Genomic DNA, 25244 nt, shown 5'->3' with positions numbered 1-25244 from the left:
GTGAATGGTCACAGAAATCGGACAGCGAGAAATATTCAAGCATACATACCTTACAGGCCTTGAGAGTAGGCCCCTCTGATGCAATGCACCGTTGACAACATTCGTAGAACTGTTGGAAACTTCTGGAGAAGTCCTCTTTTCATACTGCCTTCAGTTCCCTCATGACAGCAGCATGGATGTTTGAAATGTTGGGAAATCTGTGCCCTTTTAGTGCAAATTTCAGTTTTGGAAAAAGAAAGAAATCCAGTGGGGCCAGATTGGGAGAATATGGAGGGTGGGACAACTCAGTAACGATTTCACGCGGAATATGCAATTATTCCACTGTTATGTACTGATTAACATCCACCATCATTCAGATGGACAAACACTGATCCCATATCAATAGCTCGTGAACTCTGTCGACATTTGCCACTGTTCTGCTCGTCGGCAGTCTGTGAGACTGAGGGTCAACTTCGATGGTTTGCCGCCCTTCATGGAAATGTGTAAACCACTCATATAGTATCTTTTGAGTTACAGCTTCCTCTCCGTCCACAATTGTGAGCATTCCATGGGTTTCCAATGCCAATTGGATGTTTGAATTATTTCTCACTCTCCGATTTCTGTGACCATTCACCGAACTTTCCAGTCACCCCTTGCATATATGTGTAAATAAAACCATATATCCTAAAGATGCCACCGTTTCCACACGCCTGCATTCTAAGGAAACCAAACCTGAGTAGGTGCCTGGAACCCTCAGACTGACACCTCAGAAGTGCTGCTGAGGTAGAAGCAGCCATTTTGCAAGTGAAGCATTAGATGTTCTTTACACACTTCTCTTTGTTTGTTTTTGCTATGATTTCACTTGCAAGCTGGCCCACTCCACTTCAGATCAGCCCCATCCCCGGTTTGCTATCTATAATAGCAACACAAGAAGCTGCCTTATACCAAGCAGGGGCAAAACTAGACTGTATTTCACCTGGGTCAAAGACTCAGTTTTGCACCAAGTCAGTCCATTGCTCCATGTGGCTTCTACATTCAACTTCTACATACAAAGCAAATACCCAACCACTGAGCTACAGTCCTTCCTCTGGGGCAAGATCTACCTCAGGGGTAGGCAACCTAAGGCCCTGGGGCCTTCTCAATCTGGCCCACAGACGATCTGGAAATCAGCATGTTTTTACATGAGTAGAATGTGTCCTTTTATTTAAAATGCATCTCTGGGTTATTTGTGGGGCATAGGAATTTGTTCATATTTTTTTCCAAAATATACTCCAGCCCACCACATGGTCTGAAGGACGGTGGACTGGTCCACGGCTGGAAAAGGTTGCTGACCCCTGATCTACCTAGTCAGGGGTGCCAGACATCCCTCCCTGCTTTCCAGGATGCCTTGCCCACTGCAGTCCTGAAATTGGAGGGCTTTTAGGCTGCCGTGTGCTCAAGCGAAGAAGGAAGCCAACGCCCACTGAGCCGATCAAGAAGGGGGTCCTTCATAGAAACCCTGGGAGCTTTTGGGCGAAAAGACAACACTTGCACTTGAAAGCCCCAAACCCTGACAGGCAGTGGACAGCCTAATAAGGAAGCATTTGACCCAGGCAGCCAATCCAGCTTCCCTCGCAGCCCCACCGGGCGCTTGGTATCCCAGCATCTGCCACTGGAATGGAATGCAGCTGCAGCAGCAAGAGAAGCAGCAGAAACCTATGACACAAAACAGGCCAGCGGGAAGGAGGAAGAGAAGCTGCGGGAATCCTTGGCATCTCCCAGCAGGCGGAGGGGGGAGGCTCATAGCCTGAGCTCCAAAAGCAGAAAAACCACACTTCCGGGGACTGGCCCAGGGAAGCAGCTGCCACTGGGCAATGCCTCCCAAGCCTCACACACTAGAGAGCACTTTTCAGGATGTTTGTGCTTTCCAGGAACCCCCTGCCATGCCACAAGCTGGCCCAAGAACTACCGTTCTCTGCTGTGAAACCGCACTGCAGTGCAAAGGATTCTGGGGCACAGGTGGCATATGCTTGGGGGAGCACCTCCATTTACACGTGTGTGTGCATGTGTATGTACACACACACACACAATATATACTTGTACACCAAACAGTTTTTGTGTCCAGAGTACAGAGACCACTGAGAAAGACAGAGGTCCGAACATGTTTGGGTTCTGTGATACTTTGTGAGTTATATCTTATTAGAAAAACAGCCATGAATATTTCTATACAAGCAACTGTATGAATTTTTGTTACTTTTTGTTAGATGCTATTGTCATTTTATGTTGTTTTTTTGTGATTGTGTTTTTTTGTAATTGTTAAGTTTTTCAAATTGTTTTAATGCTGTATTTTTAAACTGTTGTTACCCACCCTGCAATGTTACAGGGAAGGCTGGGTAATAAATAATGGTGATACAGTGGTATCTCGGGTTACAGATGCTTCAGGTTACAGACGCTTCAGGTAACAGACTCCGCTAACCCAGAAATAGTACCTCGGGTTAAGAACTTTGCTTCAGGATGAGAACAGAAATCGCGCGGCAGCAGCGGGAGGCCCCATTAGCTAAAATGGTACCTCAGGTTAAGAACAGTTTCACGTTAAGAACGGACCTCCAGAACGAATTAAGTTCTTAACTCGAGGTACCACTGTAATAGCAATCATCACCATCATGTTCCCATTGTTTATATTTTGTCAGTATACTGTGTTTGTGCTCTTTGGCTTTGGATATAGGCAGATATACATTGTTCTTTCTTAATTGTCATTTGATTCCATAAAGTTATTTCATGTACAAATTTATGTTAGGTTTGCAACTATTTTAAAACCAAAGCTGCATTTGATTCCTTATTCCTGAATTCTTATTATTACTTTTTTTACACTGTATTTGTCTTCTGCTGGTCCTCCTGCCCTGCCTGCCAATGTGGTTAATGGAACGGAGGTTTTTAACCAGAGGTTGGAAGGCCATCTGTCAGGGATTCCTTAGCTGTGATACCTGCATTACAGGGAGTTGAACCAGATGACTCTTTGGGTCCAACTCTACAATTCTGACCCATCACCAAAGGTGAAGTAAGATTCAACTGCTGATCAGATTCTGTTGGGGGAATGGGAGGGTGCCATCTTGCCCTTTGTCTCAGGAAGCAAAATTACTTGGGCAGTGCTGTGCTGATGGGAATTACGAGTCTAGAACATCTGGAGGACGCCAGGTTGAGGAAGGCTGATGTAGATGCAAACAGAATTCATGTGGGGTGTTTGCCAGGCCGGCTAGGCCTCACTTAAGTGGAGTGTAACACCCAACACACACTCACATTGCATGGGAAGAGATTTAAGAAGCTGCCAAGGGAATATGCTTCATTGCCTGGAGCTCCCAAGCCTAGCAGCCCCTCTTGCCAGTGACTTGCTTTCTCCGCCATAGTTTGTAAGCTTTGCAGATATTGATAAAATAAACGGCTTCTTCCCATAATGCATGGCTAAACTATGGGACTTGCTTTTTTATTCAATTCTTACTTAAGTGTGCTTTAAAACAACTTCTGCTGCAAATTCCAAAGCAACTCCAGTTCATTCTCCATATTGCAGATGGGAAGGGTGGGAGAGAGTGGCTTATGACAGCCCTGCAGTGCAGTTGAGACTGAATAGGAAAAAGAGGAACTTTTCATTTTGCTAGATTCAGGTAGGTAGCCGTGTTGGTCTGACACAGTCTCTCTCTCTCTCTCTCTAATTTTTATTTATAAATATAAATAAATAAATATACAGTGGTGCCTCGCAAGACGAAATTAATTCGTTCCGTGAGTTTTTTCGTCTTGCAATTTTTTCGTCTTGCGAAGCACAGACTTTGGAAAAGCTTCAAAAATCACCAAAGTCTTCAAAAACCTCAAAAAAGGCTACCACACCGCGTGCTATGAGTTGCTCCTCGAAGTGAATGCACGGTTCTAAGAAAAAGGAAACAAACTTGCAAGACGTTTTCGTCTTGCGAAACAAGCCCATAGGGAAATCCGTCTTGCGAAGCAACTCAAAAAACGAAAAACTCTTTCGTTTTGCGAGTTTTTCGTCTTTCGAGGCATTTGTCTTGCGAGGTACCACTGTATATTATTTTTTATATATTTTCATTTTGCTATTATCTTTTAGGGTATTGGGGGTGAGGTTAGACACACTGGTGCTGGAGCCAACTACATAAAAATATTGAAATTCTCCACTGATTTTCTTCTTCTTCTTCAAGGTAGCACTCACTTCTGTACCTGGGAGTATTGTACAGTAGATGGCTTTTCAATGTGAACCAGGGCATGGCCTATGCAGACAAGGAGATGGGTCTTCTCTGCTTGCTTCTTATCTTTGTGTCTCTTCCTCCCTTTCCATCTTCTCCATTCTATTCACCCTCCCAGCCAGCTGTCAGTTTCCCCTCCGCTCCCAGTAAACATTCCATGCCGCAGAGTTATGTTCTTTTTATAGGTGTATTTATTTATTATTTAAAATATTTTAAACCTGCCCTTCACTGCAATGTGATACGAGGGCAGGTACAAGATGTAGAGGTACCAGAGTCGTTTTTCCAACAGTAAACCTATTTTTAAATCTCTATATCGAACTAACCCTCAGTCTAGGCCTTAAAGTTGCTGGTCTAGGCCTTAAAGCATTACTTAAGGGGTTGTCCAACTTGAGTTAGTGCATATCGGCACTTGCTGGAACTGAAAGTTCATAGCACAAATCAAGTGCAGATCCATCCTTTGGCAAACCGTGCCAAGAATGGAACCAAGAAGCTATTTATGGAATCCCTTCCTTTGGCTTCTCTTTTCCTGTAACTCCTATCTCCTCCCTCTCCCTGAAACGGAAGCCTGGAAGAACTTGTGATTTATTTATCTTTTGAAGAATTCCTGACAACAAAAAACACAATCTTCCTGCATATGTTCATTTCCTTCCAACGTAAACATCATTTTGTTGTCGCTCACAAGAAGTTGAGCTATTGGCACAGCACTTGGGGAATCCACCAAAGGCTTCCATCGGTGTTTATGAGCTTTGGAGGAAATTCTATGTTTGCAGCTTGAAAGAGAGGAAACAGATGAATTTATGCGCTCAGCATATCACAAACAGATTTTTATAGGTTATTAATTTGCTTGATTTTTGGATTAAAGTTCAGCAGAGTAAAGCCTGAAGAGGATCAGTGAGCAGCCAAATACTACTTGAATTAAGTTTAGTGATATCTCCTAAGAGTTCCTCTCTCCTCCCTAATTTAACAACTGAGATCAGAAAGAATGTGAAACTCTTGTGGCGTTACAGGGAGAGCCTTGGGAACTGCTGCATAGAGGGGGTATTATTAGTCATCGTAAATTAATGTAGAGGACAGTTAATGGCTGAGAAAGGCATGAAGGCATTTGCTTTATCGAAGGTCCAGTACCATCACTTCCTGCTCCAGGATAGTCACGTGACTGCAGGTCTGAAAGGAAAAAGGAAAAGGAAATGAAGGCCACAGCAGTCAAGAGTAGGTGGGGTGGCTAAATTCAACACAATGTACAGGCTGAAAGTGATACTACGGTCATACCTTTGGATGAATGTGCTTCGGGATGAGCGTGTTTGAGTTGCACTCAGTGGCAACCCAGAAGTAACGGAGCGTGTTACTTCCGGGTTTCGCCGCTTATGCATGCGCCGACACTCAAAATGACGTCATGCGCATGCGCAGAAGCGGCGAAAAGCGATGTGCGCGTGCGCAGACGTGCCGTTGCTAGTTACGCTTGCTGCTAGATGCGAATGGGGCTCCGGAACGGAACCCGTTCGCATCTAGAGGTACCACTGTAATTGTACATGGCGCATGGCAGTCTTAGAGTATTCCAAGTACCTCAACGTCACCAGCAGATTTCCCCTTCAGTGAGAGGTTTAGGAACAATGTGCTCCCCACCCAGCTGATCTGGGTTGCCATCACACACCCAACTCCCAGCTGCCTCTGCCTCAGGGCTCCATCCCAGATTCCCTGAATAGCAATGGGACCAAGGGCTAGTCCTGGGACAGCAAAGCATTTCGGAAGCTCTAATTTGCTGCAAGAGTTTGTGCTGAGAATATCTTCTGCAGTCAAAAGCTCCAACACCCACTGGAATTTCTTTTTTCTGGCTGCAATCCTAATCTTTGAGTAAGCCCCCTTAAATTCAATAGGACTCACTCCTAAACACGCATTAGGATCCCACTATAAATTCTGATATTTTTGTGCTGGAGAAAAATCCACACCATCCTGCTTCACTGGCAGTTTCCAGCACTACACAGAGAAAGAATCTAAAATAGTGGGGAGAGAAAGAGGAGGCATTCTCTGACCCTAGCAGGCATCAGAACAGAAATTGGATAAAGGCTTTTCTGTTAGCATGCCATTGCAGTACAGGCAGGATTTGGGGGAATCAGCAAGAACCAGGCCAATGCACTTTGGATATACTTACTGTAAAGAGTGGGGGATCTTTGCTATGTGGATGGAACCCTTTTTGCCTACAGGAAGAGATCTCTTCCATGCCATGGTCTGTCAATTTAAAGAATCCAGTCCTAGAAAGATTGTAAATAAAATCACTTGTATGCCTCAAAACTGATAGCAGGTTTTAGGGGGACAAGTTTTGTGTAACATATTTATTGAAATCTCAATCATTAGCACTTCTGGGTTTCCTACATATTTTTTGTAAACTGCTTTGAAGGTTTTGGTTTTTTTTAAAAAAAAAACAATCAAATGATGTATAAATTTAATAAACTAAACTGAACTGAACTACACTAAAATAAGCGGCATACATAAAATATTTTAGGTATCTGTGGTCTCTTCCAGTGGATGGGATGTACTAGACTTGCCTTTTATATGTATGAATGCATTTTTAGGGTTATCTCCATTCTGATTTTAATTTTTGTACTATTGAGTTACTTTTTGTAAAAGAAGAAGTGACTAATACGTGCATATAACAACAACAACAACAACAACAACAACAACAACAACAAAAGTCATCAGAAAGTCATGAAAAGAACATAGCATAAGAAGAGCCCTACTAATTCTTAAAAACTGGGAGGCAAATCACATAGATACAGGAAAACGGGAGAGAGATCTGCAGATGGAAATCCCAGAAGAAGTTTGGAAATTCTTATCTGATAGCTAAGAATTTTAGAGAAAATTGTGGTGGAATGGCTGTATAACGGCACTGGTTGTCACAGAGGAGTAAATGGGCAGGAGGGTTAGGCAATGGGAGGTGCTGGTTTGGCAAAGACAGTAAAGGAGATTTCATCTCTGTCTGGTGAAGAATGTTGGAAGGTGAGAAGATACTGAAGGATGGTATTGTCATAAACGAAGGAATTTAAGACAAGAATATCCAAGAATATCCAAGAACAGCCAACCCCTCATACTGAACATACTGATCTGCTGTGGTGAGGACTGCAGGGCCTGCTCCTTCTGCAAGGCCTTTGCCAGCTGGCCTAGAGGGCGGGGGCAGATTCACTGCAATGAACTCTCGGGGCAGTGCTGGGGGGGGGGTCTGCTATTGTTTTTCCTGCTCCATGTTAGTGTGTTTTAAAATGCTTTTAAGATAATTTTAATCCATGGGGCTTAAAATTCTGGTTGTTTTTTGGGTTGGAGTGGGGTGGTTTTTAATGTTTAAATGGGGTTGGGGTTATTTTAATTTGTGTGTACAGTGGTACTTCTGGTTACATACTTAATTTGTTCCGGAGGTCCGTTCTTAACCTGAAACTGTTCTTAACCTGAAGTACCACTTTAGCTAATGGGGCATCCTGCTGCCGCCGCACCGCCAGAGCACGATTTCTGTTCGCATCCTGAAGCAAAGTTCTTAACCCGAGGTACTATTTCTGGGTTAGCGGAGTCTGTAACCTGAAGCATATGTAACCCGAGGTACCACTGTAATTGTAAATTGTTTCTCTTTTATTATTTTCTATTGGTTTATTGTTTCATTTTGTAGTTTGTATAAGAAAGCTTGTTTTTAAGGGTTCAAGGCTGGCCTGGGAGTGGGCCCTAGCCAATAGGAATGGTTGGGCAGGTCCTACCCAAGGTGGAATGCATTAGGACACCAGATCTCAGTCATCCTGGGCAGGAGGAGGAGCCCAAGAGCAGCATTCTCCCCATCTGTGATTCCCAGCAACTGGTGCTCAAAGACCTGGTGCCTCTTTTGATTACTATGTTACTATGACTAGCAGTCAATGAGTCTTATTTAATTGTTTAGAAAGAAATCCTAGAACCGCTTATTATTAACACAATCTGCAAGGTGGGGTGAGGAACGTATGTTTTGGAGGCACAAGGATACAAATTCATCTGCTAAATGTGCATAATCCCCTTAGTGGAACTTAGTTCCTCCTTGCATCCTTAATTCCCCCCCCCCCCATTGTCCCAATTTTCCAAAATCTTTTAAACTCTATTGAAGTGCAGAAAGGGTTATCTACATTTCTTATGGTTATTATCAGAGCTATTTTTCTAGAAAAAGAGGTGCCAGAGCTCCCCATGAACTTCTCCCTTGTTCTCTAAGAATAGCAATGGCTCCCACCTCTGAGGGGCTGGAGCTGAGTTCCTGTGAGCTCTGGCTGAAGAAAAAGGCCTGGTTAATATTATTTTTAAATCCCCTCCTTCTACATTACTCCTAGGCCTCATCTGCCCTCTCTTCTTGGCCTAAGCACCAAACCTCTGTTAGAATGCGGTGCAGAATGGAATGAACGTAGCACATTTATTTAGTCTGCAATACAAATAAATTGAACACTTACTCCTGGTATTTTGGCGAACAAACAATAGCTATAGACTCCGGCAGCATCATCTGATAGGAGCAGTGCGTATGTAGATCTACACTGGAAAGGAAAGCTGTTTGGGTAGGATGTGTCTAAATAAGGATGGAGGAAAAGATCGAGAAATTAAATCAAGCACCAGGAAAGGCATGGTTCATTCTTGACAACCACCAAGCAAGTGGAAAAGGCTCCTGCTTCCCTAAGGAAACATTAACATGACCTTTCATAGCTCTTTATTAGAGTGATCATATTCCCCACCCCCACCCCCACCCTAGCAATCTAAGTCCAGACTGGGGAAAGAAGAGAATAAGCAGGTGCAGTGCTGACCACTTCTGATCATAAATATTTGGGTGCTTGATAAGTAAATTCAAATGTTGTCCTGCACAAAGACTAGGACACAGAGCTCAATCTGCAAAGAAGTTTTCCTATGTAAGCCCCATTGAAATGAATGACAGAAAATCGGAGGCAGAAAATCCCACAAGAACCCCCCCCCCAAGAGCAATTCAACAGCAACAGCAGTTTGCTGCCCTTTCATGATACTTAAAAGTAGCTGCCTGAGGCTGCTGCTTCACTGTGCCCAATGCTAGAGCTGGCCCTGGGTGTGATAAGCACCAAAGAAAATCCACTTGGTAATTCCACCCCCCCTCCCCACCATACACAGGCATGCAAGTAGTCACAATTCACTGAAAAGTTCTACTGCACAAGAGGAGCACACTAGGGTTTTGCACCCCCCAGCAGCAGGTTGCTTTGGGACCTTCCACAAATCTCTGAATTTGTCTTCTGCTCTACAGCAGGCAGCAGCCAATCGCTTTGCGGGGAAAGCACAAGAACCTGGCAAAGACTCAGCCCGTAACAAGTACACCCACAAACAGGCTTTTGCACCTGGAAGGCCTTGAGCAAAGGCTTACATGGATCCATCCCAGAGTGATAAGGCTGTACTGATCCTGGATCAGGAAGAGTTCCTCCTCATTCTCCGTGTTGCAATAGTCAGGGCCCCCGTGCTGCTTGGGGATGATGACATGGGTTACTGTGAATTCGTTCTTCATCTGGAAGGAAAAAAAGAAGGGCAAGGGGGCAAGGAAGAGGAAGAGGAATTAGCAGCAGCCAACAGTGCTTCCATTCAAACACCACACAGCCCCAGTGACATAAACATAATGGCCTACGAATGGAATGGCCCAACCCCACATTCCCAGCTTCAGAGACGTTAGAGACCTGGACAGTTTGGATGTTTTAGTGAATTTCAGCTTTCCCTCCTCCTCCAATTACTGCACACTTTCTGGTGTGATTTTTCAATGCCCTCTTGCCGATCCCACCAGCCTCACCTGCACTGCAACAGGCAGAATTAGATGTCCCTTGGGGTTCCTTCCAATTCCACAGTTCTATGAACTAGGCCAGGCATCCCCAAACTTGGCCCTCCAGATGTTTTGGGACTACAAATCCCATCATCCCTAGCCAACAGGACCAGTGGTCAGGGATGATGGGAATTGTAGTCCCAAAACATCTGGAGGGCCGAGTTTGGGGATGCCTGAACTAGGCTGTACCTCCCCTTCCGATAAAAATGCCAATTTCCTCTTGCTGTGTAAGGATTTCCCCCCAATTCCCTGCCTCCTCTATCACCCATATTTTTATTCCATTTCTCTTAGAAGGGGTTCTAGGTAGGAGGGAGCCCATGGCACAGTGCCCACAGGTAAGCCCCTCTCCTACCTCAGTGTCACCTGCCAACGCCCCAGTAGGGACTGAGGCAGTGGGCAGCAGACTACTCTGGATCAGCGCCCTTTCACATTCCCCACAGTGCTTCCAAGAGAGTGGTGTTCCATGGTAAATTAAAATGGCAGCTCTCAGACACATCCACCACCCCTGGGACACCACATTAACCTCCCATGTTCTGTTTGGGGCACTGTGCAGCCCCTGAATGCAACTGCTGATGCAAAAATGTGTTTGAAGGTGGTGGAAATGACGGGCAGAATCCGCAACCAGGGAGAAGAGTCAGTAGAAGAAGATTGGAAGAAATTTAAAGTCTATTTACAGAAACACTGCAAAATTAAGGAATGTTAGAGGGAGGTTGGAATGAAGCTAAGTGGTTTTAGCAATAAGGTGGCTAAGGGGTATGTAAAAATGGATAGTTAACATGTTAAAATGTAAAGTTATAATATATTACGATAAAGTATCAAGATAAATGCAAAAAGGGTAAGGATTTGCTGAAACAACAATTGAACTAGAATACAAAAGAGGGAGGTGTGAGGAGGTCAGGGAAATAAGTAAAAGAAAAATAAGACATGGAAAGATTGAAATGTTTTTAATTGCTTCTTTATTTTTTCTGCATTTTGTATTTTTTGTTTTCTTTTTTCATTTTTGTAACTCTTTTGAAATTTTAATAAATATTATTAAAAAAAAACCAAAAAGCAAAAATGTGTTTGAAGGGTGGCTCAAGGCAGGCACCACTTGTGGGCCTTGCTGGGGCTGCAGAAACTGACTGAGAAGTGGCGAACTGATCAATGCCAGCATTTATACACAGCATTCCCATAACACAAGCAACCCATGATAAATGTCATTAAACAGTGTAATCACAGAATCATGGAATTGGAAGCGACTACAAGGGCCATCCGATCCAAACTCCTGGCAATGTAGGGATCCCGGCTTAAGATTCACTGACAGATGGACACCCAACCTCTGTTTAAAAACCAACAATGAAGGAGAGTAGATAAATCAAAGAGATAAAACAAAATTTAGAAATATCATGTCATACCATAACCAGAGAACATTGAAATATTTTCAGATCGATTAAAAGGTCTGTTTTGCTGCTGGCTCTTGATTTTACATCCCTCCGCTGCCTTGCTGTTGTTAAATTTTACTGAATTACTTTTAAAAAACCACCTGTGTCCCACTTTAAGAATCCAAAGGGCAAAAGCTGCCTAGATGAACAAATCTCCCACCTAGAGAAGTTTAAGGGAGGCTGAAGGCAAAGAAAAATGGGTAAAATTGGCTTTCTGGCTACAGTGTAAAAATATAAAAGCCAAGCTGAAAAAATCTCTCAAGTGTTCAATGTTAAGAGCTTCATTTTAAAAAATTGAAAGAAGTGGTCCTAATGTATTACAAACTAAAGCAAAGGTTGCAGTACATCTTTAAAAAAAAAAAAAAGATTCATTTATCATTTTACCAAAACACATTGAAGCCACCATAACCTTCGAAGGTGTGAAACTATAAACTGTACTATTCAATATCCAGAGCAGCATCAGTCTAGGGTGGTATTGTAGGCTCCTGCACTGGTGAAATATTTTGACATCACCACCATCTGTCTGTCCATGGCCTCTGGGCTCCATCTATTACCTCTTAGCCCTGCTGCCCACTCAGTCTTGCTGCTTCTCCACCACTCCTGCTGACAGCACACACCCTCCCTTGTCTCTAACTCTCCTCCAAAAGACGCCCCTCAACAAAGCTGACTTTTTGCAACTTGTATCCCCTCAGGGTGAGTTTTTGCAAGAAAGAGTGTTCATGAACGTTCCATGACTTCACATCAGGCAACTAGTTTTACATATGTGCAACAGCTTTGATATATGCACCCATGTTCTTTAAGTGATGTAAAGCAAGTTAATATTAATAAACACAAATATTTCCAAGTAATCAAATCAGCAACTTGAGAGTCTTGAAACCGGGGACTACCAAATATTGATGTAATTATCCCAGAAGTCACCTTACCAGCTTCCCACAAAGGATTCCACAAGTCTCTACACCCCTTGCAGTGTTTGCATCCGCCAACTGGAGGAATTTATGACAGAGTTCTCTGGGGACAGTCACACGGCGAAGTCCTTCTATAGTAGTATCTGCAGAGAGGAGAGAAGATTTTGATGTACAACGTCACAGGCATATATCAGGTTCTAGCCTAAGCTTTTACCCTGAACTGCTAGTTCACTATGATTGTGTGCAGGAGGGAGGAAGGGAAGAATTCAAACGTATGAGTCAATGCCTGCAATCTGAACTGAATGGTCCAGACTCAGATTTACTACATGATATGTTGTTTGGAAGAACAGGCCACAGGAAGATTGTTTTGAGACCAGCACTTTAAAAAAAGGGCCAGTGGTTATTTCAACCAGAATTAAGAGGTAGCCCAAAGTTGTTGCTGGTAAGCGGATGCACACCTGGAAAGAAAAAGCTCAGGTGTGCTGCATAAGGTCCAAAAGCCCTTTCCGATACAGTGGTACCTCGGGTTACAGACGCTTCAGGTTACAGACTCTGCTAACCCAAAAATAGTACCTTGGGTTAAGAACTTTGCTTCAGGATGAGAACAGAAATCGTGCTCTGGTGGCACAGCGGTAGCGGGAGGCCCCATTAGCTAAAGTGGTGCTTTAGGTTAAGAACAGTTTCAGGTTAAGAACAGACCTCCAGAACAAATTAAGTACTTATCCTGAGGTACCACTGTATGTGTGTCACCCCTTACATTCCACAGGGAGGGACCTACTAACAGAACTCATGACCGCCGCTCCACTGCAAAAATGTCTCAATGCTGCAGGATTCTCTGTACAGTGGTACCTCTGGATGCGAACAGGATCCGTTCCGGAGCCCCGTTCGCATCCTGAAGTAAACGTAAGACGCGTCTGCGCATGTCGCATTTCGCCGCTTCCGCGCATGCACGTGACGTAATTTTGAGCATTTGCGCATGCGGCGAAACCTGGAAGTAACACACTCCGTTACTTCCGGGTCGCCACGGGCAGCAACCTGAAAATACTCAACCCGAGGTATGACTGTATTTCAAGACTGCCTTCTGAAAGAACTGATAATATTTTCAGTGAGCAGATGGAGGAAAATTGGGGGAGGGGGGGAGGATGAAAGGTGGGTGAATATTCAAGGATTAAGTTAGAACCCAGGTTTCTCCAATCAACCACTGAAGCCCACAAACTTGTTGGGTCCTTGGAGAACGGCTGTCTTGTCACATCCTGTCCCTGCAACTGGCCATTCAGGTGCGCTGGGTTCCATCCAACAGTGGGAGGAGGCCTGACAGTGGCCGTTGCGCCCCCTCAAAGGCCCGATGGGGCCTAGTCACAGCTGTGGGAGGGCCCAACAGAGCCCATCTGGCTGTGGAATAGAGGGGACAGCTCCCTCAGTGAAAATGGGGGGGGCTTGGCCCCACGGCCCCGCGTGCATGCACGCCTATGGCCACTCAAGAGCATGAGGGCAGGGCAGGAAATAAAACGGGCTTGTGAGGCGGCTCAGCTTCAGATGGCAAAACAGTAGCAGAGGGATCTGTCTCTTCTGCAGAGAACATACCAGATCCTAGAATCAGAATTGTAGAGTTGGAAGGAACCCAAAGGGTCATCTTGTCAACACTCTACAATACAGAGATCTGGATCGGCACAAGCAGGGTTTTAAGTGTTACAAAAGTAGAGTTATTTAGTTTTAGAATACTCTCATGTTGTAGGTGAGGGGTTTGTTCATGTTTTGATGTGGAAGGGAAGGAGATCTATCACCCAGTAGCCAAACAAGGTGGGTCAAGACATACTAACTGTTTTCTGGGATCCCCAAAGCTCCAGGTTTCAGAGACCTGTCCACACTGGGGGGTTTTGGCACCACTCCTCCTCCACTGGGGCTCAAGGGCTTGAGCACGCCAGGTACCAAGGGGCCATCCGAGGTGTTGGGGGTTGGCTTCCCAAACTGCTGCACGATTTTCAGGCGCTCCTTCTCCAGCTCCTGGCGCCGGATCATTTCCTCGAATGCATTGAACTGCTCCTGCTCGGCCTGCTGCTGCTTCATCCTGGCCACCCTCTGCCTCTCCTCTTCCAGCTGCTGCTGCAGAGCCATGCTGCGGGCAAACTCTTCCTCCTGCTTCTTCTGCATCAGGAACATCAGACAAGGGACCAGGTGAGAAAAGGTGCAACGCAGGCAGCCCATGGCAGTCCTTGGGTCTCACAGGCAAAAGCAGATTCAAAAAGAAATCCAGCTGCTGCATTCTGGACCAGCTGAAGTTCATGGACAATTCTTCAAAGTCCACCCCATGGAAAGAACATCACTATAATCCAGGTGTAATTAAAGCATGTGTCACCAGGGCTAAACCAGTATTTTCTGGGCACAGGCACATTTGGTGTACCAACCTAAACTGGGCAAAGGCATTCCTCACTATGGCCATCACTTGAGCATCCAGGCTCAAGGCTGGATTCAGGAGAACACTCAGACTATAATCTGAGATTTAATGGGGAGTGTTACTCCCATTCGCAACAGGCTAAACTCCTATAAGCAAGACTATCTCATTTATATTAACTTCAAATTTGTTCTTCCCCATCCAGTCCTTTATTGACCCCAAGACACCAGAGCAGAACCTCCATAGCCACTCTGGATGAAGATGGAAGAGTTAGATTTTTTTTCTGAATACCAGTTGCTGGAATAGGGAGAGAGACCAAGGGTAGCTGGGGTACAGTGCTGGGATAGCATGTCAGCTTCCTTGTTTGACCAGGACCAAACACAAACAGACCCCAAACAGCCATCATTCCCTGCAAGCTGTGGTCTTCAGAGGCACAATCTGGAGCTCATGCATTTCTCCTCCTGTTACTCACTTTTTGTACATTGTACTCTGCATATTCTTTGTTGTATCTTTCTAAAAGCTCCTTTTTCAGCTCTTCAGCTCTAGGAAATGCAACTTCTTTTAGTTTCTGGGTGGAGAGAAAGGAAGAATGAAAATTAAGTTCTTTAGAACTCAAACAGAAGCTGCGATCAGTAGCAGTGTGACAATAAGAACCATTATTAGAGGGGCCTGGAACAGTCCACCAGGATGTTTGCATAGGCAAGCACCATTGAAATAAATTGGAGCTGTGCAACAGAACAGCAGGGAGAGGGAGTCAGGACAGAAACTTACAAGGAAGGGTGACACACTTCTTAGTGTGCGCTCTCTCTCTCTCTCTCAGGTGCCTGCATTTTGTAACATAATTCATTGCAAAATAGTTTCTATATATGCTTGTGATAGACTAACAGCTTCTTCCTCATTGCCAGTATCTGGGAGCTACAGCAGCTTTTCTCAAGAGGAAAATCTTAAAACAAAGTTTCCCCATTACGGCCAGTGTGGCCACTTACTTTTACTGTGTCTCTCTTCTCAGGAATGATAGCAGTTTTGTAATCACGATGCTTCGGAAGTTTCTCTATGAAGAGCCTTGGAATAGAGAGAACAAAGAAAGTGAGAACAGGCAGCTGAGATGTAGGAAGGAGAACCATGACCACACTTGGGTTGTTACAGCATTTCCAGGTCCAATACAATAATCCTGTGTGGCTAAGATCAGGCCTACATACCCTGATCATGTGGGGACTCTGGGATCACAATTTCAGTTTACATTTTTTACAGCAAAATTCCAGGACACAATCCTCCTCTCCACCACAAACTAAAGACTTTTCTAGCACAGGAACTCCACAGGAAACTGCATCTCAAACAGACTCAAAATATCACACCTAGGGCTTTGGGTCACAGGATCGCAATCTCTGTGGAAAATTGCATCTGTGTTGCTCATATAGCTCTATTTAAATGGCAAACTTGCTCCCCAAGAGACATTTTGACTCTCTGCATACAAAACAGTCCCTGGGCAAAAGCTGAGCTTTCTGCCACTTCCTCCTTCTAATGGAAATGGTCCCCACAGTCAGGTACTGGAGCAGACTATAATTTGCAAATCTGGATATTCTGTTCCTCCACACAAGCAAAGACCAAGGGAATTATTTGTTCAAAGGAAAACCTGGCCTGCCAAGTAGCATCAAAGCAAAGCTCAAGCCTAATTCAGGCACAGGTTTGCATAAATGGAAATGGTTCAGCCTCCTGCACATAACTGACAATTTAGTTTTCAGCTGCCATCTTAAGGGTCCTATTTTAGCAACTTAAATGTACTTTCATTCTGATGCTGATTTAGGCCAAGATTGGCCAACCAGGAGTTCAGTCTCCAAACAACTTTATCCAACCCCTCCAAATTCTAAAGAAAACACAGTAAACAAAAATGTTTCTAGGTCCACCTCAGTTTTATTGTCTTGCCACTGCATTTGCCTTCTGGAAAGGCACTCTGCCCCTGGAGAGGATCCTTTGGGAAGCACATTTGCTTCTCAGTACCTCCCCATTACAACCTCCCATCATCTGAGCAAATTTGCTCTGCACCTATGAAGCACTTCGCAATGGCTGTGCCAACTTCATTCAAAAGTCTGAGCATCCCTGGTGGGACCAGGTTGAGCAGCCCTCCCAAAATGGATAATTTAGGCTACGCTATGCTTAGTCCTCCAAGACGAGTTCCCTCACAGTAAGGACGGTCCTGCACAAGGCCTGACAAAACAGAAACACCATTTATACTGTAATCCACACAGAGTTTCCTCGTTGTTGCTGCATTTGTTACTGCAATGGCAGAATCACAGTTGCAGGATTTGTTTAGTTAAAGGAGGCTTAGGTGGCTGCCAAGAGGGAGCAGAGCTGGAAGGGATCCACCAAGTTTTACACTTAGCAGGTCCCTTGGCCAGTTTCTCTTCCCAGAAATGCCCATAAAAGAGGAAGCATGGAAGGTTAAGCAAGGCTGAAGGTGATGCTAATCAGGAAAAAATGTACTGAATGTAATGGGGCTGGAGCAGGAAAATTGTGCATAGAAGATGCCTGGGTAATGGTGGCAGCAACAGCCATTGGAAAGGAGAGAAGGCTGACCATACTAGACCCCCACTTCCATTTTTGGAACTACCAAGAATTTAACATTCGCTTGGAGAAGTTTTGAAACGAACTGTGAAGCAGATTTTCAGCATGTTAAAGGATTTCAACAGCACCTGAAACCCTAAAGCTGCAACACTATGAACACTTACTCAGAAGTAAGCCCTAACAAACTTGGTGGGACTTGTTGTTGTTTAGTCATTTAGTCGTGTCCGACTCTTCGTGACCCCATGGACCAGAGCACGCCAGGCCCTCCTGTCTTCCACTGCCTCCCGCAGTTTGGTCAGACTCATGTTTGTAGCTTCGAAGACACTATCCAACCATCTCGTCCTCTGGTGGGACTTACTTCTGAGTAAACACACAGAGGCCACAAACTAGCCCACAGCACTAAAGGGGAGGGGGTGGAGGAGCTCAATGCAATACACTGGGCTCTGAAGGAAAGCAGCCAATCATATCCAAGACAGGAAAGAAAAGGCATTTTGCTTGGGAACTGAATGAATGTAAAGGTTGTGAAAGCGAGTAACTGCATGGGAGGTTCCTGTGATATGCATGACATCACCGCCTATGAAGAGTGCCAATATCCCTTCTTGGCTACAAGGAAGGCTGCTCTTGTGGAATCCAAATCCTGAGGGAGGATTTTGAGGTACTGCTAAAAAACTGGCTGAACAGTAAAGCGACTTTCAATGTTACTGGAAAAACCCCAACAACACAGCTCATTAGAAATTTGATATTGTCTCCTAGGAGTAGGAAGATTTCCACTCCCTCACCCTGCCCCCAGCTTTGACTCCCAAATCTCTCAAAGAAAACTTAAAAGGTAAAAGGTAAAGGTACCCCTGACCGTTAGGTCCAGTCGCAGACGACTCTGGGGTTGCAACGCTCATCTCGCTAAACTGGCCAAGGGAGCCGGCGTACAGCTTCCGGGTCATGTGGCCAGCATGACTAAGCTGCTTCTGGTGAACCAAAGCAGCGCACAGAAACGCCATTTACCTTCCCACTGGAGCAGTACCTATTTATCTACTTGTATTTGGACATTCTTTCAAACTGCGAGGTGGGCAAGAGCTGGGACTGAACAACGGGAGCTCACCCCGTCGCGGGGATTTGAACCGCCGACCTTCCGATCGGCAAGCCCTAGGCTCAGTGGTTTAGACCACAGCGTCACCCACGTCCCTCAAAGCAAACTTAGAAGATTGTTAAGACTGATATATGTGGCATCTTAACAATAAAAAAACACAACATGCCTTTGATTGGGTAACCTTAAACTGCAACTCTGAGCCAGCTATCAGCTTTTCATTCAAACACTGAAGGGAAAATGTGAACCTCACGGCTCAATAATCAGTGAATGCCAACAAGTGAAAATAAAGACCCTCTTTCCCAGGGGAGGAATGGAAGAGGATTCTCTTGGCCTAGTAAGAAATAAGCTGAACTGAATGAGTAACTGAAGCTACATGTCAATATATGCAGCCAGGCAGACCTGCTGTTGGAGGCCAGTTACGGAGAGCTAACTTCATTGGCTAACAGTCTGTTTCTGAGCACAATTCAAAGTGTTGGTTATGACCTATAAGAGCCTATATGGCTTGTGCCCAGGCTATCTGAAACATTGCATCTCCCTAAGATTCTCGGGGATCTTCTCTCAGTCCCATCAACTTAAGGATGGTTGGTGGTGACCAAAGAGACAGCATTTCCTGTGGCTGCTTCCAATTTGTGGAATTCCCTCCCAGGAGAGATTAGATTGGTTCCCTCTTTGCTATCCTTCCACCAGCAGGCTAAGACCTTCCTGTTCAGACAGGCCTTTAAAAACTGAAGGTGCAGACCATTATAGTCAGGGCAAATTGCACTCTAATTGCCAGTTCTAAATGTGCTCTGATGGTGGTGGTGGTGACAGTTTCTTATTTATACGCCCCTAGCAACTCAGGGCAGCTTCCAACAAATTAAAACACAATACGACATCAAATCTTAAAAACTTCCCTGAACAAGGCTGCCTTCAGATGTCTTCTAAAAGTCAGATGGTTGTTTATTTCCTTGACATCTGACGGGAGGGTGTTTCACAGGGCGGGAGCAACTACTGAGAAGGCCCTCTGCCTGGTTCCCTGTAATCTCAGTTCTCTCAGTGAGAGTATTTTAATTACTGTTTTCAACTTGTTTGTTTCTATAACATTGGTATTTTATAATGTTGTTTTCAAATGTTGCAAGCTGTCTTGAATCCCAGTTTGGGAGAAAGGAGGGATATAAATTAATAAATTAAATACACAAACCTGGCAAATCCTTTTGCACTCCAGGCAAGTTACAGTTTTTGTTAGTTTGGCAGTCAGTGCTACAGCCTAGAGACCTCCCTTGAGCCTGCTTGCTGATACCGTATTTTTCGTCCCATAGGACGCTCCGTCCCATAGGACGCACCTAGTTTTTTGGGGGGGAAATAAAGAAAAAAAATTTTTCCTTTATTTCCCCCCCCCAAAAGCAGATCGGGGAAACCAAACCAGGTCGAGGAACAGGTGGATGGCGGCGCTGCGCCTCCCTGCTGTCCCCCGAGCTTGTGGGGCTGGCCGATGTCTGCCTGGCGCGAGGGGCGCTCTGCTTCAGGGCGCTCTGCCCGCCGGGCGGCAGGCTGCTATCCGCAGCATGGGGAGCCCTGTGGGGAACTCCTGCAGGGCTGCCTAGGCTGCGGATGTGTTCCCGAAGCGCCAGGCGCTCTGCTTTCAGGGCGCCCGACGCTCCGGGAAGCAAACTACTATCCACAGCCTAGACAGCCCTGCGGGAACTCCCGCAGGGCTGCCTAGGCTGCAGATGTCTTCCTGAAGCCTGGAGAGCATTCGCCCCATAGGACGCATCCAGATTTCCCCTTCATTTTCGGAGGGGAAAAAGTGCGTCCTATAGGGCAAAAAATACGGTAATTACAAAAACTACTTTTCTGGGTTAAAAGAAACTCATTTGACTTTTCATCCTCATATCATGGAATCAATAAGGTCCCTCTGCCCTCCCCCAGAAGTAATTTTTACAGCATTCACCCAGCCCCCAACTCCCCTCCCCCCGGCAGCTGTTGTATTAATGACTATTGGGAGTGATGAGCAAAACATGGTGCTTTTCATGCCCAAGACATTACACCAGTGACATGCTCATATATCTTCCCCATCCCCACTGCGCTTGTACCATATTTTATTTTGTTTTTAAAAATATTTCTATATTGCTATGTCCTAAAAGAAACTGCATTAAAGTGGTTTACAGCAATAAAATATAACAGGCATGTTCAAAAAAGGTAGATCACAATCTATCAGTAGATCAGGGTGTTCCTGTTAGATATCCGGCCCCTCAGCGATCTCCTTACAAAAAAGCAAAAAAAGCAAAAAGCAAACTTTGGCTTACTAAAAAAAGTTCAACAACTTTGGGTAGATCACTGTCAGTCTTTTTACGACAATGGGTAGATCACTGCCAGTTTTTTAATACTGTGAGTAGATCGCAGTCTACTGGGAGTTGAACATCCCTGAAATATAAAATTGTACAATAAAACTATATTAAAGAGTTAAAAACAGACACCAATTAGTGATTGTGAAAGGCTGTATTCTTAATTGCCTGCATAGGCCAGGCAGAACAGCAAGGTTTTCAGCAGGCACTTAAAGGTTGGCACAGAGGGTGCCTGCTTAATCTCTGCCAGTAGAGATTGGCAGAGTGTTCCACAGGACTGTGCTGATGACACTAAAGGCATGGTTTCTTGCTGTTGCAGAATGAGCACCACCAACTTGGGGAATGACCAATGACGCTTCTGCACATGATCTCAGTAATATAAGGGTTGGGCTGGGATATAAGAGTTCAGGCGATCCCTGAGGTACCCAGGACCTAAATTGTCCAGGGCTTTGTAAATGAATACAAGGACCCTGAACTGGCTCAGTAGCAGATGGGCAACCAGAGCAGAATGTTTAACAAAGGTGTCCCATGTTTTTGGTCCACTGCCCCACCAGTAGTCTGGCCACTGCATTCTGCATCAGCTGGAGCTTTCAAACCAGATCCAAGGACAGCTCCAGTAGAGTGGATTACAGTGATCTAGTCTTGAGGTTACAAATGTCTGGACTACATTGGTCAGGCAATTCTTGTCCAGGAATGGTTGCAGCTGGAGAACCAGACAAAGCTGGTAAAGGGGACTTGGGCCTACTCAGAGTAGACCACTGAAATGAATGAACCTAAGTTAGTCATGTATTTAATTTTCAATTGGTCTACTCCAAGTAGGACTAACATTTGATACAACCCATAGGCCAGCCTGTTGATCCAGCTAGCTCAGTACTGTCAACACTGACTGGTGGCATCTATCCAGGCTTTCAGACAGGCAACATTCCCACCACTACCTCTGGGTATAGGGTGGTATATAAATTGAATTAATAATAATACCTGGAGAAACCAGGAGCTGAACCTGGGACCTTCTGCATGCAAAGCAGATGTTCTACCTATGAGCTACAGCCCTTCTACTGAATGCACATCCATTACATGCAGGCTGGACCCTTGCCTCATCTTTGAATCAAGATTTACAGAAGTATCCACAAAGATTAAAATGCAGTTGAGGGTTGATTTGACAGGTTGCTTAGATAAACCCTTAGGCTCAGGTTTGGGATGAGACAAAGTCATCTACTTCTTGCTGATTAAAAACTTAGGTGAGGGAAGAAGCCAGTACCGGCACACCTGAGTCACAATAAGTAACTGAGCAAGAATCTCGTATAAGCTCCATCTGGCCCAGCTGGTTTACAATACAATGGTACTTAACAGGCTTATCAGAACAGAGGTTCTTCTGTTATTACTGAGCAATGCAAATTTCTTACGTGATGTACTTGTTGTACAATATAAAGGCACGTTCAATGTTGCCTTCTTCAGAATAGATAGTTGCCATCCGGATGATCTCAAGTCCGGAACGATAGTACCTCCGAGGTGGGACATCTTCATTCACCTCCACACTACTGCCCATTTGGATAAGACCCCTGACCCGGTCCTCTGGGGGCAGGCTGACATCTGCGTGGTCAGGCATAGGGGGTCCGTCTGTAGAGAAAATTGATATGAAACCATTTGTATCCAGATAAACCCTTTAACTGAAATCTCTGGAAGATACACGGAGGCATGGACTCTCATATAAACTTAAGCTCTAATATTTGTGTAACTGAAGAATGCTGGTGAAAACACATCTTATAACTACAATCCAATAAACCTTAAGGTCACAGTGTCTCAGGTATTAATTATAAAAAGCATATCAACAAGCATTTCCACTACCAGTTGTGTCTTCAGAAGCAGGAACTGGCTACTACAAGTTGTTTAAGAGACCAAATTATAAGGAATTGCTAAATTAACTTTAGTAGGAAACCTCCCTTTCGCTACTAGAAATCCTCCCTCTCATCATATTGCTGCTGCTCAGGAAATGGCTTTTATACGGGCTAAATTATATTTTAATATATTGGGTATTTTTTGTACTTTTAATGTTTTATAATAATAATGTACTTTTTGTTCACTGCCTTGGATAGAAAGGCAGCCTTTAAATATAGTTTCACCTGGTACTGTAGTCAGCTTGATGATGATGCTACCCTTCATCAGATGTTTTTAATGCTAGAATAGGAGTTGTGACTTCCGAACAGCCTCCCCTTTTCAGCTGCTGATAATAAGCAACCTTCCCAAATAGCTTTGCCTCAGGTAATGTGTGCATTTGGGATTTTTATACTAAACTGTGACACTCAACTTGTGCTGTACCTCTCATTCACTAGATGAGCATGCTATACACACGACTCTTGGTGCCTCTGCTACAGAGATTACACAACCATCTTTCTAAAGTCTTTTTGTCCTGAAGTCCAGACTGATCCTCCAACTGAAGGCACCCAGATCAGCCTTTCCCAATCTGGGATATTTTGGACTACAATTCCCATCAGTCCCAACCAGCAAAGCTATGCTTCCATCAAGCCCAGAATCATACAGCAGCACAGGCTTAAACCGAATTATATGCCAAACATCCAGAGAACATCAGGTTGAATTTAAATTGGTGGTAGGGATTAGAAAGAAAACTGGATATGGCATTCAAGCCCTACCACTGCTAGCAAGACAACAGGTAAGCCTTGGGCAACTACTCGCTGCCCCCTGTTCCAGTGCCAGGAAATCACACACGGATCTCCTACCACAATCTAGAACATGATGTTGGGCTACAGTTAAGTTAACCTATGGCATTCGCTCCAACAGGAGATAGTGATGGCCACCAACTTGGATGGATTTTAAACAGAATCAGACAAATTCATGGAGAAGGTAGTGACTAATGACTGCTAGCCATGATGGAGGCTATGCTCTTCCGCCACATACCAGTTGTTGGAAACCGAAGGAGGAAAGAGATAGTGTTGCGCCAATGTCCTGCTTGCATGTTCCTGGCAGGCATCTAGTTGGGCACTTTGAAAACAGGATGCAGGACTAGATGGGCCATTGGCCTGATCCAGCAGGCTGCTCCGTGATGAGCTTGTGAGAGAGTGACTGGCCAAGGAGCTTCAAAGCCAAGTGACGATTTGAACCTGGCCTGGTCCAGCTCTCTCATCACTACACCACCCTGGCTCTCTCACCGCTGGGATCTTATAAGATCCTTATAGAGAGAGCAGACAATACATGATTATTGTCATGATATCTGCAGAGCTGGAGAAAAATCATTTCTGGTCAAACAGCGAGCAGAGGGTGTGCTGATGTGGCTCTTTGAAGTGACAGCGTTGTAATTAGGACAACAGCTGGATTCCCAACGCCCTGCAGCCTGCATGGCCAATGATCAAGGGTGATGGTCCAGCAGTGGTGCCCTGTGTGGTGCCAAAATTCTGCGCACACCCCCACCTCTTGCTTTTCATTCTACATCACTGTTGTGGCATCTGCTTCAGGTGCCCTCGAGGCTCCACACCCAGCGCTATTGAGCTCCTCTAAATCCACCTTTGGGTCCAGCAACGTCTGATGGGCACTGAAGGACCGTGAGAAAAAGGTGCTGGACTAGGCGGTTCCTTGGTCCGATCCGGCTGCAAGGCTCGCTTTGTCCTCTTACTGCTCCCGTCACCCTAACCATCGGCTGCCACCGCTGGGTGGGCGTCCACTCCTGGAGGGTTTTATTATGCATTTTGCATTTTGATGTTGTGAACTGCCTTGGGCTCTCCGAGTGAAGGGCGGTACACAAATTCCATAGCTGTCAACTTTCCCCTTTCCTTGCGAGGAACCCTATTCGGAATAAGGGAATTTCCCTTAAAAAAGGGGGAAACGTTGACAGCTATGGCAAATTTAGTAGGCAAATAAGCAGCAACCACAGTCCTCCCTCCCTCCCTCCCGCCCCCCGGCACGGCGAGGGAAGCGGCCGAGAGCTCTGCTGCTGGGGGCGGCAGGCTCGCAGGGCGGCAGCAAAGCGGGAGCCGCGGCTGGCGGAACTCTAGGCCGCCTTCCAGGCCCCGGACTCACCTGGGCTTGCGGGCGCGGGCCGCCTCTCCTGGCTGGGCTGCACAGACCTGCGAGCGACGGACGGAGGCAGATACGGAACATGAGCCACTTCCGGGAGGCCACTTCCGGCTTCTCTAGCCCGGCCCTCCTGCCACAGAGATATTTCAATAGAGCTATATCTAGGCGAAGGGTCGCTGCTGAGTGTCGATAGGCGGCTTCCGGGTTCTCGTTGGAGAAACCCAATTTCGAACTCTTCCCCTTCCCCACGTGCACACCAGCCCGGGCGGAGGTGAAAGAGGGTGGTTTTGTCGCTCGGGGGATTGCAAGTTTTTAAGGGTGGCTGCGGTTGGGCAGCAGTTCCCCCCTTGCAGAGACTGGAGACGTCCTGCTCCCTGGCTGGGAAGCTTCATTCGAAAGCAGCAGTTGGGCAACACTTTTATTAGGATAAGGGGGTCCAGTTGCACATCGCCTCCCCACCCCCCAAACACACACACACACACACACACACACACGTGTATATGCACA

The 25244-nt window shown here is 45.4% G+C and overlaps 1 protein-coding gene across 2 annotated transcripts; it reads right to left on the bottom strand.

The window, feature by feature from the left end:
- Positions 1-4376: 4376 nt before the first annotated feature.
- STAMBP (STAM binding protein) lies at positions 4377-24858 on the bottom strand. 2 transcript variants are annotated; one of them, XM_079987541.1, is made up of 10 exons: positions 24741-24858; positions 22115-22328; positions 15728-15803; positions 15214-15309; positions 14170-14494; positions 12368-12492; positions 9580-9717; positions 8654-8766; positions 6358-6457; positions 4377-5372 (listed from the first exon to the last, which is right to left on the bottom strand). In XM_079987541.1, the coding sequence occupies exons 2-10, from the start codon at positions 22315-22317 to the stop codon at positions 5316-5318; spliced, it is 1233 nt and encodes a 410-aa protein (XP_079843667.1). In that variant the 5' UTR covers positions 22318-22328; positions 24741-24858; the 3' UTR covers positions 4377-5315. The 2 variants fall into 2 exon arrangements, with proteins under 2 accessions (XP_079843667.1, XP_079843668.1); XM_079987542.1 differs by lacking the exons at positions 15728-15803; positions 22115-22328; positions 24741-24858 and having other exon boundaries at positions 14170-14491; positions 15210-15309.
- Positions 24859-25244: the final 386 nt, after the last annotated feature.

This window comes from Podarcis cretensis (genome assembly GCF_951804945.1).
Source record: "Podarcis cretensis genome assembly, chromosome: 8".
Lineage (NCBI taxonomy): Eukaryota > Metazoa > Chordata > Lepidosauria > Squamata > Lacertidae > Podarcis > Podarcis cretensis.
This window is presented reverse-complemented; position numbering and strand designations above follow the sequence as displayed.